Source organism: Alosa sapidissima, chromosome 15 (genome assembly GCF_018492685.1).
Source record: "Alosa sapidissima isolate fAloSap1 chromosome 15, fAloSap1.pri, whole genome shotgun sequence".
Lineage (NCBI taxonomy): Eukaryota > Metazoa > Chordata > Actinopteri > Clupeiformes > Clupeidae > Alosa > Alosa sapidissima.
This window is the reverse complement of record NC_055971.1, coordinates 15,470,990-15,488,068: the sequence shown is the minus strand read 5'-3', so window position 1 is coordinate 15,488,068 and position 17,079 is coordinate 15,470,990. Positions and strand designations below refer to the sequence as shown.

Below are 17,079 nucleotides of genomic sequence, written 5' to 3'. Positions count from 1 at the left end.
ATGCTGAGGGACTGACAAGTGTGAAGTGATCCGAAAGAAAATTATATTTGAGTTCTGATTATTAACTGTGTAATGTCGCATGAGCTTTTTCACGGGAGCAGCCGCGCGCCTCCGGGATTGGAAGTGCCAGTTCATTAAATCGAAAGTATTCTAAAACAGCAGTAATTGAGATGTCACCGTTACATACGTAAGTGCTTTATGATCATGTCTCTTAAAATACAAAACTGTCTCCACCTATTTTAATTTATGACCTCATTCCAAAACGCTGCGCAGTTTCCGTCCGTGTCTCTCTCCACAGATATTCCAAAGGGATGCAGAGGCAAAAATTATTTCTTTTAAAAATGTATTCCGGTGTGATTAGGTGTTCGTCTTTGCGACACGCTCTTCCATGCGTGTGGCATGCAGATGACCAACTCCTCAAGTTGTCTGTAAGTGGCTCTGCAACCTGTCTGCGATGCGCGAGAACGTACAGCTCGACTGTCAGCAGGCTGACTCCCGCGTGTCCGCGAGCTGCATATTTGTCAGCTGTTTGACTGCTCCGTACGTTGTGCATTAAACCTGTGCATTAAAGGACAATTAATTCCGTATTCCGTTTTCCGAACTTACAGAGAATATACATCAACATGTTGCATAAATGCCTTCTTCTCGATGTAAAAAACAAGTAGTTCAACACTTTACAGACCTTAACAGAAAAAAAATCGATTGCGCAGACCGATATAAAATCATATTAGGCTACTGCTATACTGCCGTGACCTCTCTCTTACGATTCTTCGGTAGTAAACACTCAGACAGCTTTGTCCTCTCTACGCAATCCTACGTGATCTATATTCGTAAGAGGCATTCTCGGCGGCTCGAAGAAAAAGTCTAGTGAAACGAGGGGAAGAGAAGAGGGAGGGGGTTCAAGCGCCAGGGAAAAAACAACCATTTACAGCCAGTGAGCGAGGTCGAGAACTGGGCTGAGAGCCACAGATGTCCCTCAAAATGAGTTTCAGGACAACAGAAAAGCCGGGATGCCCTCTCCTTAGAATAGAATGGTCCACTCAGACCTACATCACACTCAGACACAGTATGCAGATCAGTGTATGCAAGGGTCACGCTTTGTCAGGCGCTTGCGTATTTCATTTAACCAATTTAGCAAGAAACTTCAAGATAGCGTTCTGTAGATAGTGTGAAACTAATAGCAACCTGATAGGCTGAAAGTGATGTCCCTTGGCTACTTTAAAACGGGTAGTGTAACAAACAATCAGCGTCTAATTTCTTGATTTGGAGCCTGTGAGTTGTTGGGGACATATCCGCCACAAAAGTGCTTTACAACGCTTCCATGTTTTGTTAAACAGCACAATAATACTCGCCGGATCTTGTCTCATTAAACCCTATTGTTTTGATGATATAATAACGAGATGGAGTTTTGAATAACGCCGCCATTCTCGGGCCTTCCCTGGAGAGAAGTTTCAAGTTTTTTTTATTATTTAGAGTGCGCTCTGCGTGCTTGATGTTCGACTTTTGCTACCCGCAAGCGACAACCAGCGTAGCGTGAACATCATAGCTCCAGTGATCATGAGGGGGGGGGGCTTCTCTTTTTTTACCCGTTATGTGGCGGTGTCGTGTCAAGCGCAAACACTGCACTCAAGGCAAGTGAGCAATTACCACCGACAGGGACTTAAAATGCCTCTTGCCACGGGTAAATTTGGTAACTGAGGAGTCCCTGAGTGCATGGCCAAAGATGTCTGTTTGGAATTTAGTATAGTTTCTCAGTAGGTTCTCTGTGCTTTTTTAAGCTACATTACTGATTGCCATAAATATCTTGCACCATATTCACGAAAATTACCTTCTGATCAAGGGCATCTAATCTCTGTGGCCATTAGCATTACCTATAAAGTTGAAGAGCAGCCGCAGAAATGACTGAGTGTGCTATTAAGTCCGTGACATTATCAGACCCAAGCGCATGATGGCCAGTAGAACGGGTCAAACACACGCAAGAGCTGCGCCACCAAAAACCGCGTTCTATTTCATGCCAATCTCATTTGCGAGATTATTCGTCAGAGATGCATATTGACGTCCATAAATTTAGCAGTCAAACAGTTCGATTCAACTGCGAGAGAGTAACTGATGACGGACGTGCAATTAGTGGAGGTTGCCAATAACATCACCATCCGCGTAAAACGTCTCCAACTACCCGTCTATCCAATCTTGAAAATAGGAGCAAATGGAAGTCGACTGTCAGTACAGATTTACTGAGATCCGCAGGGGCCCTGACTGTAAATTGAGGCTGTGTGAATATAGGAACACTGAATCACACTGTGTCCAATTTCTCGTCTCATTGAAACCTTCGGAATAGCCTGAATATGCTAAGGCAAAAATATCCACTTAGCCCTCTTTTAACTTTTATTAAAAGAAAAGGCTCGATCAGTGATACGCCCATTAAGGCACTGGCGGTAATTATAATGCCTGGGAGACCCTGAGCAATTTAATCTTAAGTGATCAATTTATTTGCCTCCAGTAGGCTACCCTTACCGAAGGAGCGCGCTGCGGCTTCGATGGTGGTGCCGTGCCATGCCTTGGCGCGCGGATGTCATTACCGTGACCTCTGATCGAGCAGTTTACGTATCGATTGTGAAAACTCAACACCAGCGCCTCCCGGCTGGGTGTCAATGCGAGCGGAGATCGATGGCCGACCAACGTAAGTCGTGATTCCGGTCCTCTTGAAAAAAAAAATCAGAGATATTGTCAATAATTGCACACACTTTCCACGAGGTTTAACTGTACCCAAGCCACACCATTTGACAAACGGCCAGGCGAAGTTATTTAAGAAGCTGTAGTCTAAAGTAGGCCTATAGGACAGGTCAGCACACTCACATAATGTTTCCTGTGTGGCAAGTTCTTGGAAATTGGACTGCATCACTTGTTTGGGGATGTGAACAATATGTGTGTGTGTGTGTGTGTGTGTGTGTGTGTGTGTGTGCGTGTGTGTGTGTGTGTTCCTCTCTCTTGCGCTCTCTCTGTGTGTGTGTGTGTGTGTGTGTGTGTGTGTGTGTGAGAGAGAGAGAGAGAGAGAGAGAGAGAGAGTTGGCTCCCTGCCAGCATTACATACAGTATAACAGCAAACTGGGGCAGTAGGAGGAAAAGAGGAGGGGAGGATTGAGAGAGAGAGAGAGAGAGTGAGAAAGAGAGAATAGAAAGACAAAGCAGGTGAGAGCATGATGATGTGTGTTCTGGCTGAATACTGTGTTCACAGGAGAGAGAGCTGGTACACAGAAAACCTCTTCCTCCTCTTGCTGATGCACGTGAAGCGTTCACGCTCGTGCAAGTCACAGCATCTCCTATGCCATCACAGGAAGTCAGGGACAGGCAAGCCCAGTATACAACCCCAGTCCTGCCCTCAGGTCTGCTGCGTATCATCATGCCCCAGCCACAACAGGACTGTGGGTGCCATCTGCCAAACAAAGTTACACAGCAAAGGTAATGAGGTAGCCATTTCAACAGTTTCTTTTTGGCCAAGTCAAAACCAAATGTGCCAAACATGGCTTTTGGCTTGGCCAAAAATCAACTGGTGAAATAGAGATGAGCCCAGCTCTATGAAGATTTGAGTGTGCTACCTTCTTACCTTTGGGTATTTACTTAGTTAGGAATCTTGATCTAATTTAGGTTTAGCACCACACACAAAGATTGGGAAAGTGCATCCTTTTAAACAAAAGGTTGCGCATCAGTAAGGGCTTTTGTTTTCCGGCACTGAACATACAGTCGCTGGCTGAACAGGACATGTTAACACATAAGGGAAGTGGGGGTGGAGAGCGGCGAGACAGTGATGGAAAAAGGGAGAGGAGAGAGAGAGCGTAGTACCGAACAGCATCGAGCTTGGTGTATGGCACCGCAGCATATGCTGAAAGGCATTGCCACCCAGTGGAGACTGTGAAGCACTGTTACAGCCATTTAGATTCACTTTCAAACGCAACGCTCCAAACAGCACAGAAAAGAGCAACACTTCTGCCAACAGTCGCTCTCTTTCTCTCTGTGATCTCTCTCTTTCTCTCTGTGATCTCTCTCTTTCTCTCTGTGATCTCTCTCTTTCTCTCTGCACATCACGCCCTCTTGAATTCTCTAGTGCTGGCGCTGTGGTATTAGGTCTCATACCCTCTCCTCTCCTCACTTAAGACTATGTTCAATGGAATATATCTCTCTTTTTCTCTCTCTCTCTCTCTCATTCTCTCTTTCTCTCTCTCATGCACGCACAAGTACACATGCACACAAGGACCTGCTCCTCGCTCTCTGATTTGACCGGGCGCATGTAAACACAGACACACAGCGGTGCGGAAAGCAGTAGTGTTTAAATGATTGATGGCCCAGCGCTTGTCTCCACACTCCATTCCAAAAAGTAATCACTAATTTAGAGATTTGCCTCCTGCAAAATGCATGAGGCCCCCGACACAACCGGCTTTTAAACGGAATCTAAAAACATCTCGGACTGGCTCATCATGCACATGCGGACAGGGGTGGGAGAGAGATATATGTGGTAGGGGTCACCAGACTATACCATTCACTATAATTCAAGGGGTAGAGATACCACCTATGACATCATAGAGTAGTAGGAGGCTGTTCAAATCGCATAGGAATGTACTGTACATCTAATTAGTTTAAGATCAACCTGACATCCCCCCACTAGAAGGAAAAGACACACAGTATGAATAGAAACATTACTTGTGTCTATACTATAGGCAAAAATGTGTTTTTGTCCTTGTTTCTGTCTATTTAAAGAAACTCATGATGGTGATGGGTGATGCGTTTACTCCTTCACTTCTATTACCTGCACTATCCAAATGCACCAGCAGGGGGTGCCAGTGATCTCAGGCTTGTCACCTCATTGATGACTCATTCTGTTATGCTTACATTCTCGGTCATACCTAATGTCATTACGCTACAGTCAGCACCACTTGCCTGTGTAATGAGGGGAAACAGTTTGCGACTGCTCTGTGAGTAATGAACTCATATTAAAGGCCGAGGCAGCCACATTTAGGAAGAGAATATGTTTTACAGTGGGTGATGCTCGCATCTCGTCTGGTGTCGTATCCACAAGAGAAATTCTAGATAGGCCCAGGAATGGGTGAGAGCCAGTAGTGAGATGCCCCCATAGCATGCAGGTGTCCTTTTCCGCCAGGAGAGGGCGTTGTGGGTGCATTTGTGAGGGCCCTGGAGAGGGGATGGGGGAGGCAGGCTGCTCAAGAGCACAGCTGGGCAGGGTATAGCACTGGCTGATCGTATCCATGGCACCTCCATTATAGCTGTCTATTGCTTACCCATAACTGACATTATCTGGATGATATATGAGTGCTTAATAGATTGCCATTTGAGAAGGATACTTGGTGTGTCATGTTCACCCCTAGTCAACATGTCGTTTATTAGAGATAAACAAATCCACTGAACGCTCAACTACTGAACAGTGGGCACACTTTTATTCAGCTGACTTACATGTTCCTGATTTAGACTCACATTCACTCGCACCTTAATTTACGTACAAGACCATGACCTGAAATGTATTTTTATTTAGTTGTTTATTTTGGGACATACTGTAACTAGGGCAATCTTCCTGTGTTCCAGGTCACACAGAGGGCAGAAACATTTTTCTTGTAACATGTTACAAGTATTTAGTATGTGTTTTGTATCATGTTTGTAATTTTTTTAAAAAGCATACAAAGTAGTGTGTTTCTATATTTTTAGATTCTTTCAGAATTCAATGTAAAACAAGAGTTTCATATAATATAATATGAAATATATATTAGATTTCTTGCTCTGATGTAAACTGACAGGGCGACCCACTCTCACATAGATTTCTAAATCAAGGACAGAAGGAATACTCAAACTCATGTCACACCTTCCGACTAATTAGCGATAGCATGCTAACCAGTTCCAACCCACACCTTCCCACATCTCACCAAACACAGTGTATCTGTTAACTCATTAACTCACCGCAATGCTCCCACTCTCTCTTACACACACACACACATACAAAAACACACACACACACACACACACTCATAGTCACTCCCTTTTTTCATCTGCTGTCACACATAAACACAAACACTGCGAGATGGACAAAGATTTAGAGGACAAGTGTGTTCCTTCAATTATTGAAGAGCTTCCATTAAGCTCTATCGTGGGAGAGGGAAACTCGAGTGCTAAAATAGTAAACAGGTTACAAGAGCACAAAAGTGTGTGCGCGCACACACACATACACAAATAGATACACACACACACACACACACACACACACACACATACACAAATAGATACACACACATATACACAAATAGATATACACACAAACTTACTAATACACACTTTTTATAGACTGAAAGCATGTACATGTGCAGCTGAGTCTAAAAACAAGTGCTCACACACCAACACTCACAGAAAAAAATACAACTGTCCAGTCACAGTTAATAAACAAGGTTGCAGGAACCTCAAGCTCTCCGTGAGCCCTCTCTCACACACAGGCTCAAACAGGCTGTGTGTGTGTGTGTGTGTGTGTGTGCATGTGTGCGGCAGCACACAGGGCCCCCGTTGATTCCCCCCAGTGAACCACGGCCCGGAGTGACCGGGAGAGATCAGCTGCAGGTTCTCCAGTCTGAGCTCAGATGGGCCGTGTCTGAGCCGAGGGTCCAGCTGTGGGCTCTTCTGACTCTCACTCTCTCACTTTTAATTCAATCCAAGTGAGCTTTGTTAGCATGACAGACATTTTTTGCATTGCCAAAGTAGAACATTTAAACATGAGGTTTACATAGAGGATGCTTGGAGTACAATATAGTATGGCAGACATATACTGTAGATATGCATATGTGTGTGTGTGTATGTGTGTGTGTGTGTGTGTGTGTGTGTGTGTGTGCGTGTGTGTGAGAGAGAGAGAGAGAGAGAGAGTGCATGTGTGTTTATGTTCTCTACATTTCTCTTTCTCTCTTTCTCTCTCCTATCAGTAGATCACCTTGCCCATTCTGCCCTCACAAGCACACATTTCGGCTCGTTTGGCTCTGTGTTAGCTAGAGAGGGAGATCCGCTCACAGGACAAAAAAACGGTCCCTCAAAGATCCTAGAAGAAACTAAGATTTGTGCCGCCACACAAGGTAAACATGGTTTAAGCTTCTGAAAAATGCTTTTAAGCAGAACATCTACAGCTGGTTCTGTGCAGAAAAGGTATGGATAGCCCTCCAGGGCTGCACACTCGAGAGCACTGCTGTGACTTATAGAAGGCATATATTTTAATCAGCCCCAAGGCTCTCTATGGCAGCCTCCTGTGTAAATATTAATGAGCAATGCTGATCGTTCACTGTGAAGGGCCGTATACAGTTTGTATTCATTTAACATACAGATTTGCATAGGCAGATATGTTAACGGCAACTGTCATGGAGACATGTTGAGGCCCATTAGAATGCTATTCTTGGGTGTTTCTTCCCAAACCATCCCTGCAGTGGCACACTTTAATATATATTGACAGCCATTCAAAAAACACACAGCACACTCCCTAGGCGTTTTTTGATTAAACAGTTCTAAGAACACAGTTCAATGAACCACTGACTGGAGAGTCTATCTTAGAACTACACAGTTCCTAGGGCTTTTTTCTGTTTGAATTCGCACCACCAGTAGGAATGTACTGTAACGCTTATATTAATGGTCACTCAGGGACGGTGAACCAAAACATATTGCACATTAACTTATATGACTGTGCTTAGATTTTTCAAAAGTGGGGAATGAAAACTGTACAATACTAATTAAAATTCTATTATGACGGTCATGCCCTTTAGGTAGCCTACTACATGTTTCATGTCTGTTAGATATTCTTCTCCTTTAGTAAACCTGCCTGCAATCTCTAATCCAAACTAGTGGTTTGATTCTCGTATTCACAACCCTCTCAGAGACGAAACAGGGCTTCAGTCAGAGGGAGCTAGTTAGTGGTTGATGGTTGTTGGTCACTGGATTTTAAAGATAGCACTGCAAAGGCTTATAAAATAAGCTACAAGGACTTTAATATTGACATTAGTATAGCAGCCTCTTGAACATGAAGTAATGAAATACACAGCATAGATTGAAGTCTACTGACAGATACCAAAGCAAAGGATATAATAAATTGCGATAACCAACATTGCTCTACGCCAATGCAAAATACATCTGTTTGTCTGGGTCATCGCAGTGATCGAATCAGTGATTTTTGTTTTTCAACAATCAAACTGGCTTTAGGGCAGCAAACAATTTATTACATGGTCATACTGTAGAGTAATGAAACAGACAGCATTGCTATTTAGGCTACCAAAGTTTATCAACAAACTAGAAGCTCATACTATCAGGAAGCACTCAGGAAAAATCAGCATGACTCTTTTCATCCGTATTTTCCTCATCTACCCAGAAAGTATTTGTCCCATGACATCAGTCAGCCTCCGCAGCCTCCGCAGCCTCCGCATACAGTTTTTAAGCAAATTTAAACAGAAGTTGAATGATTCTTAAAATGATCAACAATCAACAAAACATGTAAGTATGTCTGTCATTGTTCCTATGTGCAGGGAAAAGACCCTTTCCCAAAGTAAGAGCTAAAATGGCTATAGAACTACAATTGCCCGCAGTTCCATGCAGTGCGAACACACAAAAGTTATATGAACGACAAAAAGGATATAGGAACTACACAAAGTCCCTATAACACCTTTTGTATCTCACTCTCTCTCTTTCTTTCTTTCTCTTTCTTTTTCTCTCTTTCTCTCTCTCTCTACACACAAACACACACCCACACACACTACAGCACTTTGCTGACACCATTTTCTGCATAGCGCTGGCATGCTTAAGTAAACACTGGTCTTGGCTCTCTCTCTGCTTCCTGTGAACGTAGATATGGAGGGTCACATGCGTGGCAAACGGAAGCAAAGCGCACATACACGCACGCACGCACGCACACGCAAGTCACTGCGAACACACCATCAGGCCTCTTACTGGATTCATAGATGCACCCACGGCGACCGGAGAATTTCACTTTTCAACAAACAAATGGCTTTTTCTTCAATCAAGGTCGAGTTGCTAAAAATAGGCCGCCAGTGTACAGATTTATGAATTATTTCTCTCGACCAGAACATCAGTGACGAGCTAAGCACCTCTATCTCTCTCTCTCTCTCTCGCTGTCTCTTCTTTCACTTACTCTCTCTCTTTTTCCTTTCCATCCCTTCCTTATGCTCTCTCTTCTTTCTCACTCTCTCTCTCCCCTTGCACTCTATTTTCTCACTCTCTCTCAGTCTCTCTCATTCTCTCACTGTCTCTTCCCTCCCCCATCTGCACTCTGCTCTCTTGTTGTTTTTTCCTCTCATCTCTCTCTCTCTCTCTCTCTCTCTCTCTCTCTCTCTCTCTCTCTCTCTCCTCCACCAACACATATCTGGCTCCTCTCCCTGAAAAAACTGAAACATGAACCATAAGTACACGCAAACAAATCAATTGTGTTTAGCGAGCGGCCAGTGGGCTCGGCAGTCCTTTGCCTGCTGTCACTGTGCATTTAGATGAGTGGACAACGAGAGTGAGTCGTGGGATGTGAGCCGCTGAGGCACACACTGCAATGAGACTAAATGAAATCAGAGCCATTGTTTATAGTGTGGGCCATGAAACGATGACTGTCAGAAATGAGCACAGTTGGGGACGAGGCTGAGGCGGGGCTCAGGGACGCCAGGCGAGCCTCACAGTAAGGGAGCGATTGTTCAAACACTGGCAGACGCGTTCGGCGTTATGACGACAAGTGACAGGCAGTTGCCATGGTTGCGGTAAATGGGTCTGCTCTCTGGGTAGAGATTGCGACACGTCTCTGTCTCAAACCTCCAGGGACTCCCAGGCGTCCTGAAAATGGCCTCCCATAGGTGCTCGGGCGCGTGTTAAATATAGTTCCGTCGTGTTGCACGCCTCACGTTTGATGAATCATGTTTCTCCTTCGCACAGTCACAGAGATAAACACTGTGTCGTCTTGGAGTTGGCCGACGGACGGGCGGCGGGGGCACAACAAGAAACGGGAGGGATTGGCATTTAAGTGGCAGGCGCGCACATACTGGCCTTCACGCCTGGAGCCCCCACAGCCCTTCTCTCGTCTGCCATGCCCCCCCCCCCCCCCCCTCTAGTCAAACAAACAAACCAAAAAAAAAAAAAAAACACCAGGGCGAAACTCCAAGTTCTATATAACTTACTTTTTTTCACCCCCTTTTGCCAAAAGAAATTAAAGTTTATCATGCGCCATCCTCTCCAGGCAACCGCCTCGTTACTCTTAACTCAGAGCACATCTCGGAAAAGACAACAAGGGCTGATGGGTAATGGGCCGCTGGTTCCTCCGGTCCCCTCGTGGAAGTGCCAGCGGAGAGAGAGAAAGAGAGAGAGCAAGAGAGAGAGAGAAAGAGAGAGAGAGAAGCAGGACTTGGGAAGGATGGATTGATTTCCGATTACCATACTTAATAATCTCTTGATGCATAACGACAGCCACTGCTACACTGGAACTCGAATCCCATCTTTAGTGACTTCATTACTCGACTGCGAAAGAGAGCGCTGTGGCGCGCCAGTCACGGAAAGATGATGTATAGAGCTGGAAGTGTGTCGCACCGGAGTGGCACAGATTATGCAAAGATCATCAAATGACTGGAGTCATTTAAGAATATCGGGCCTCACCGCTGAAAGCTGTCTCTTCAGTTGAGAGATTCGCGTTTCAGTCTCGGGCGGCTAGGACAGTCTTTGCGAGCTCTGTTTGAAATTAAAAAAAAAAAAAAAGCGAAATCATCGACTCCCTTCATGTGATTTAATTGCTCGTGCCCTTACTTGGTCTTATCTAACCACGAGGAGGAGGAGGTGGAAAAGAGGGGTGACGAGTGGGAGGTGGTGGTGGTGGAGGAGGAGGAGGAGGTGGTGGCAGAAGGTGGAGGAGAGAGTCATAGCACAGCACAGCAGGGACCTGGAAAAGCACACAACACACATACACACACACACACACACACACACACACTGGACGACACAGAGTTGAGTCTGAAACAGATCTGAATCTAGCCTGGCACTAGTCAAGCGGATCCGCCTCTGAGTCGACCAACACCAGAACCTCATGGGTTCCATAAAAAAACAATGGTTCCAGGCACAACACGTTTTTATTTTTTTCCTGCGGTCTTATGTCTTGGTTGATTCCCAGAGTTGCCTCAGGGATAAGAGTTATTTCAGCACTCACATCTGAATAAGCACTGGAAGGATTCTCTCCACGTTCATGGAGGTGTTCTCTGGAGAATCGTTCAGGGTTAGTTTCTACACAAGCCATTGAAGCCAAGCTTTCAGGGAACTGAAAAACACCACCATTATCACAGCAAACGGAACTTTTAGTTTGAAATGTAGCATGCGGATGAGAAATACTAAACAGGAACAACCAATTGCTAAAACAAGTAATTTACAACTGAATAGAAAGGACTGCCAGAGTCCGCAGGAAATCAGTTCCCATTAAACCTAATGCAGACAAACATATCAACAATTAGCCCCTGTCCTGTTTTTACAAGGAAACAGGAAACAATCCGATATGTTCAGAAGTGTCCACTATTCAGAATTGACAAGAAGGTGGAAAACTATGCAACCTGAACTGAACAACTGAAAAAGATACATGCCCATATATTGAATGCCCATGCCACAGCAGAACTGCTGCTTAGGACACTGTGTCTACCATCCAGAGTGCCCCATACAGCAGGACACTGTGTCTACCATCCAGAGTGCTCCATACAGCTAGCCTAGAAATCTAGACGCACCCTAGCGGCAGCAAATTACATTTGCTGCCAGGGCTAGTCTAGCAACTCTCCGTTGGCTTGTGAGCTCGAAAAATTAAACATTCTATCAGGCCAATCAAATCGTGTATAGAGTCGTTAGGCGGGCTTAACATAATGATTGATGGCAGAGTTGCAACGGTTTGGCTTGAATTCCCTGCTACTTGAAAACAAATAAGATAATGTTGCTGTTGGCGAACAGTGTGACACAAGTTAAGCTTTTATTAAGTTGGCAAAAGTTTGAACTAGCCAACTAGCTCCGCTGGTGGGAAACGCATGGGACTCATAGCGCTGTCCTATTGCGTGCAGAGGGAATTTGAAAGACAACCGATTATCCCGCCCCTCGGACTGAGCACTGCGAACGGTGAGTACCCAGACCCTACATTTTAATGTGGGTCTGGCTCGTCAGGCTACCATACAGCAGGACACTGTGTCTACCGTCCAGAGTGCCCCATACAGCAGGACACTGTGTCTACCACCCAGAGTGCCCCATACAGCAGGACACTGTGTCTACCATCCAGGGGCGCGTTTCCAAAAACCATAGTTGCTAACTAAGTTAGCAACTTTGTTGGTTGCAATGCAATTTACCTTGCCAACCAACTAAGTTGCTAACAGGTTAGCAACTATGGTTTTTGGAAACGCACCCCTGAGTGCTCCATACAGCAGGACACTGTGTCTGCCACCCAGAGGCACCAGGACCATCAAGAAGCTAAAAACTAACAGAGAACAATCCATTACCGTAATGGACATTAGCTTCGTCTTCATGCTCAAATGAAATGTGGCCTCCCGGGTGGCTCTCTGACTCATCCCGTGGCTCTTTCCCTCTTTTTCCCTTCCTGTCTTTAGCTAGTCTTCCTTTTGTCCCCTCCACTATGCCATTTCTCTTCTACAGGACAGCACTTTTCAAACTTTCAGCCACTGTTTGAACTAAAATGTTCTGTAATGTTCTGTAATGCTGAAATCTTCAGTGGACCACATCTGAGTGCAGAGATTGGTATTTAATAATCTAACACTCCTAGAATAACACTAATCTAACAGCAAATGAATGAGTCAGACAGAGATGGTTACAGCAGAAAGAAAGTCACAAAGAGAGACACTGAGCACGTCTGACCAGATAAGACAGCAAAGATTAACACTGCAATGTAAGGAATTTCTCTGTGACTTTGTGTGTGTGTGTGTGTGTGTGTGTGTGTGTGTGTTTGTTGTCATATGGAATCAATCTTTATCCACTACTACATTCTGCACTCAGAGCGGAGGATTCTAGAAGGGTTGCCAGATCCTGTAACAGGCCGTCCACGGGGCTGGCAGGAACAGAGTGCGGAGCTCTCAGGAGGATTTACGGCCAAAAAAGGAGACACCAAACCCTCTGACCTTGACAGGACTGACTGTGAGAGAACATGTAAAGTGTCGCTTTTCCGGCTCAATTTACTGTGGAAGTGAGAGGATCCCAAAAAAACAGCTGGCAGGGAAACGCAAAACGGAAGACTGTGTTGTCCTACCTCTTAGGGGACAATGAGGATCAGGCAAAAGACTGAGGTGTCTTTGGTGAAGTTTCATCAGATGATACTTTTCAAGTCATTAAAAATATATTTTACCATTGGTTGGTGTGCTGAGAGTGAGAATACAGTCTGTGAGTTGATACTTGTTTTTGCATGTGCAGGCACTGTCCTAGAAACACATTGTGGGTTTGTGCCAAAGTCACTTCAGGGTTACTTGTAAGTACCACCTATCTCTTCCCACAGGCTTTGCTGTTGTGACCTTTGCATGGCTTAGAATGGTCTACACCTTTTCCCCAGTCTTTAGCACAAGAGAGCTGTGACTTGGCAGGACACCCTAAGTCTCCCTGTCCCCTGATGGAGGTCCTCACACCGCAGGGTAATTGTCCTTTTTGTGTTGTGGAGGCCGAGCCCATGTGCGGTCCCTGTGGGGTGGCGTCTTGCCCTGGAGAAAAATGCAAGCACAGCGTAACACTAGAAATACAATTCGAGAGAGAGGGGCTCCAAACGTCGCGCAAAAAAACGAGGTACGCTGAGGGACCTTCTTTCGGATGTCACTGCAGTTACCCACTGAAAGTGCTTTCACATCATTTTTTGTGCCCAAAGAAATGAAAAAAAGAGGCACACAGTGCAGGTTCCATTAAAGCTGGGCGTTGTGGGGCGTTGATAATGTATTGTGGGGAAGATTGCTTCAGACGTTTTGCTGGGGGGAATGGAGTGGGTGCTTTGCCTGAGTGCTGTCCAAGGTCCTGGATTCGCAAGTGGCGCATAATTCCACACGACATGATGTTGTATTTTCTGGGCTGTTGTCTGTTGTTGGTGGTGTAAAAAAGAGCCATAAAACTACTAATATACTCTGTGGAAAGCGTTACAAGCATCAGTGATATAATTTAAGGAAATGAAGATTCGTTTCGCAAAGCGCCCTTGCGTTTGGTTTTGTTTCTACGGGAGACGGTCTTCTAAAATGTATTTTTTCTGACTATGAAAAGAATGAATGAATACTATATCATTCGCACAAGCATGGCTTTCTCATATAGCACCACAGACACACTGTAAGTCTTCAACGAACATCCATGTACATACACCTCATTGACTCCACGAACAACAACAATACACCTGTTTAAAGTTTCAGACCAACAGTGCCATGACCCATTTGAACAACACATTGCGAATACCTGCAACAAAGAGTTGTGGCTAATTTCCGTAAACCTAGGGATGAGATTAGTGGCAAAGTGGCCCAGATTATGGTATCCCTTTAGATTTACATGGAGGGACGTTCATATATTGAACAAAGCCCAACAAGGAGACCCAACGAAAGGGGGTTCTTGATCCAGCCAAAGTCCATGCAGTGAGCTTAGCCAACCGATTATTTGTATTTACGCAGCCCCCTTTCAGTCGGAAAGGCGCTCAAAGAAACAATATACAGAGAGAAAACACACCGCTACAGTTTTTTACACAAAACAATTACGCATTTGGCTCCATGCAATCACTTCGGCCACCACCACGGCACACAGCACAGCGTGAGAGAAGAAAGCATGCAAGATGTCTCACCGCTCGTGCTTGTAGTCGGCTTCGATCGCTTTCCACAAAGACACTGCAGCATATGAGCTCCTTTCTTTAGGAAAAGCCTCAGAATCTTCATTTGATTGGGGTAAGTGGGATCCTTCGTCAACCCGCGCAATCTATCACTGTTACAGAAACTGAGGTTGTTTAGGCATAGCCACCCCGAGTCGATCCAGACTCACCTCGCTAGGCTAGGTTAGGTTCGGAGGAGTTCAGAAGATGAAACGAGCCAGAAGGCTCAGACAACAGGATCCAACCCACCAAATTGATACATATTGAGACTTCCCTTCTCCAATAATATGATAAGGGAAGAAAACAGGCAGGGCCTCTCAATCGTTCGCTACACAAGGACGTCAGAATAATACCCCCGGCCCATGCCTCTATCTTTACGAGCGGACACGGAATAAGGGCTCCGGTACGAGCGCGCAGGGGTAAGTGACAGGACTGCCACCGATGAGGTAATGCGGGTTATTCATCCTCAATGATACGGCTTGGGGTGCGAGGGAAGCCAGGCGACGATTCAAAAAAGCCCTATTGATACACGAGCAAGGGGAAGGGGAGGGAAACGCTAGGTATCGCCTACGTCAGTTGGAGGCTGAATTTAAAGCGAAAGGAGCGCCTTCGGCAGAGGAGTGACACAATCTTTGGGGGCGTGTGGTGAGGTCGCATGCTGCAATGAAGTCTGAAATAACAAGAATTCTGTCTAATCACACCCCTCTGGCCCCCTGTTATTTGTAAAAGAAGATGACATTATTATGTTGAGATGACATAATTATGTTATTATTTTGATATATGACATGAAGCCAAGATGCCACACATTTCCACGAGATATTTATATATTGAATATACCTTCCAAAAGCATACTGCATACAAATATGAACCATGCTGAACCATCACATAGCCTATCCATATTCACCTAAAAGTTTGCCACATTCAATGAAAGGTTTCGATCCATCACCTTATATTAATGTCCAAAACACATGGATGTAATGAGAAATGCTAGACCCTTGCCTATATAATGAAAATGTGCACAGTATCATCTCTTTTGTTATACAAACGTTATGTGCAGCACTGAAATTGGTCTGTGCATAGGTTATAGGTTAAAGGTCTGAATATAAATTCCAATTCACTCACTGAGTGAGAAATCACGTCCTTCATACACATACAGGCTTCATACACCTCATATGTGTGTCCATCAACTGCAGTTGAATAATTCAACGCTTCAAAGCACCAACATTATGCAGACCCTCATGATGACGAGAGGAGCGTGTCTGGTTGCAGGGTCGTTCAATGGCCGCATGAGGGCAGTGTTGCATAGTATAGGCAGACCAACACAGCCGCAATGAACTGATTTGTGCGCGGGTCTGGTTCGCAGTCTTCCACGTCATTGCAAAGGGACCCTCCGCACTCTCTGACGCTAGTACGTCGGTGTAGACGCATACAGAATAAATAAACGCAATTATGACATGCTTTCGTGATCGCTCAATTATGTCAAATGATTACGAATCCTTCGTGATCAAACACAAAGGTTTCATGTGTATCAACTATCACAGTCTGTAATGTATAGGCTATTTGATACAAATGGACAAAGAAACAGCATTTCACTTGGATTACCGGTATTTATTTTATTGGGATGTAGCCTAGTTTAGGCCTACTGTTCAAATAGCCGTTAATCTACAAATGTACATTTAAATTGTATTAAGATGGTATAGTGTCCCTACCAGACACTGTGTTACATCATTGGACCATATAACAATAGTTTCATATAGCCTAAATTCTGAATTATTAGTATCTGTAATCAGTCTAATTTATTATTTTGAAATACTAATACATGTTTGAATGTTTTCTTTCACAGGATTGTAAACTATTATCTTGTTGTTTATTATTGAATGTGTTTTTTATTATTATTAAACTTTAATATTTGCTGCCCGGTAGTGACTACTGTTAACAGTCATAGTCCCATAATGATGCATTGCAGCTTTGATTGCCTTTTGTTGAATAATGTATCATCTGAGAGGGCAGGACAGTACAATTCACAATATACAATGTCCCTTGTGGCATTAGGCTATCTCTTTCTCTGTGTGTGTGTGTGTGTGTGTGTGTGTGTGTGTGTGAGAGAGAGAGAGAGAGAGAGAGAGAGAGAGAGAGAGAGCGCAACACACACAATGATACAGTAGGTGATGAAATCTAGGACTGGCATGTTGAAACGGGACAGAATAAGAACCAACACAGCTGCT

The 17,079-nt window shown here is 44.6% G+C and overlaps 1 protein-coding gene across 4 annotated transcripts in view; it reads right to left on the bottom strand.

Annotated features, from left to right (window-relative positions):
* Positions 1–17,079, bottom strand: part of fgf12b (fibroblast growth factor 12b) — a 48,700-nt gene that overhangs the window by 14,494 nt on the left and 17,127 nt on the right. The window contains exon 1 of one of the 4 annotated variants that reach the window (XM_042064772.1): positions 14,831–15,327. The exons of 2 other annotated variants lie outside the window; for them this stretch is intronic. In XM_042064772.1, coding sequence (XP_041920706.1) covers positions 14,831–14,921 — 91 coding nt within the window. In that variant the 5' untranslated portion in view covers positions 14,922–15,327. Of the gene's footprint in view, positions 43–14,830; positions 15,328–17,079 lie in introns of those variants that run through there. One more of the 4 variants, XM_042064770.1, reaches the window with a different exon arrangement.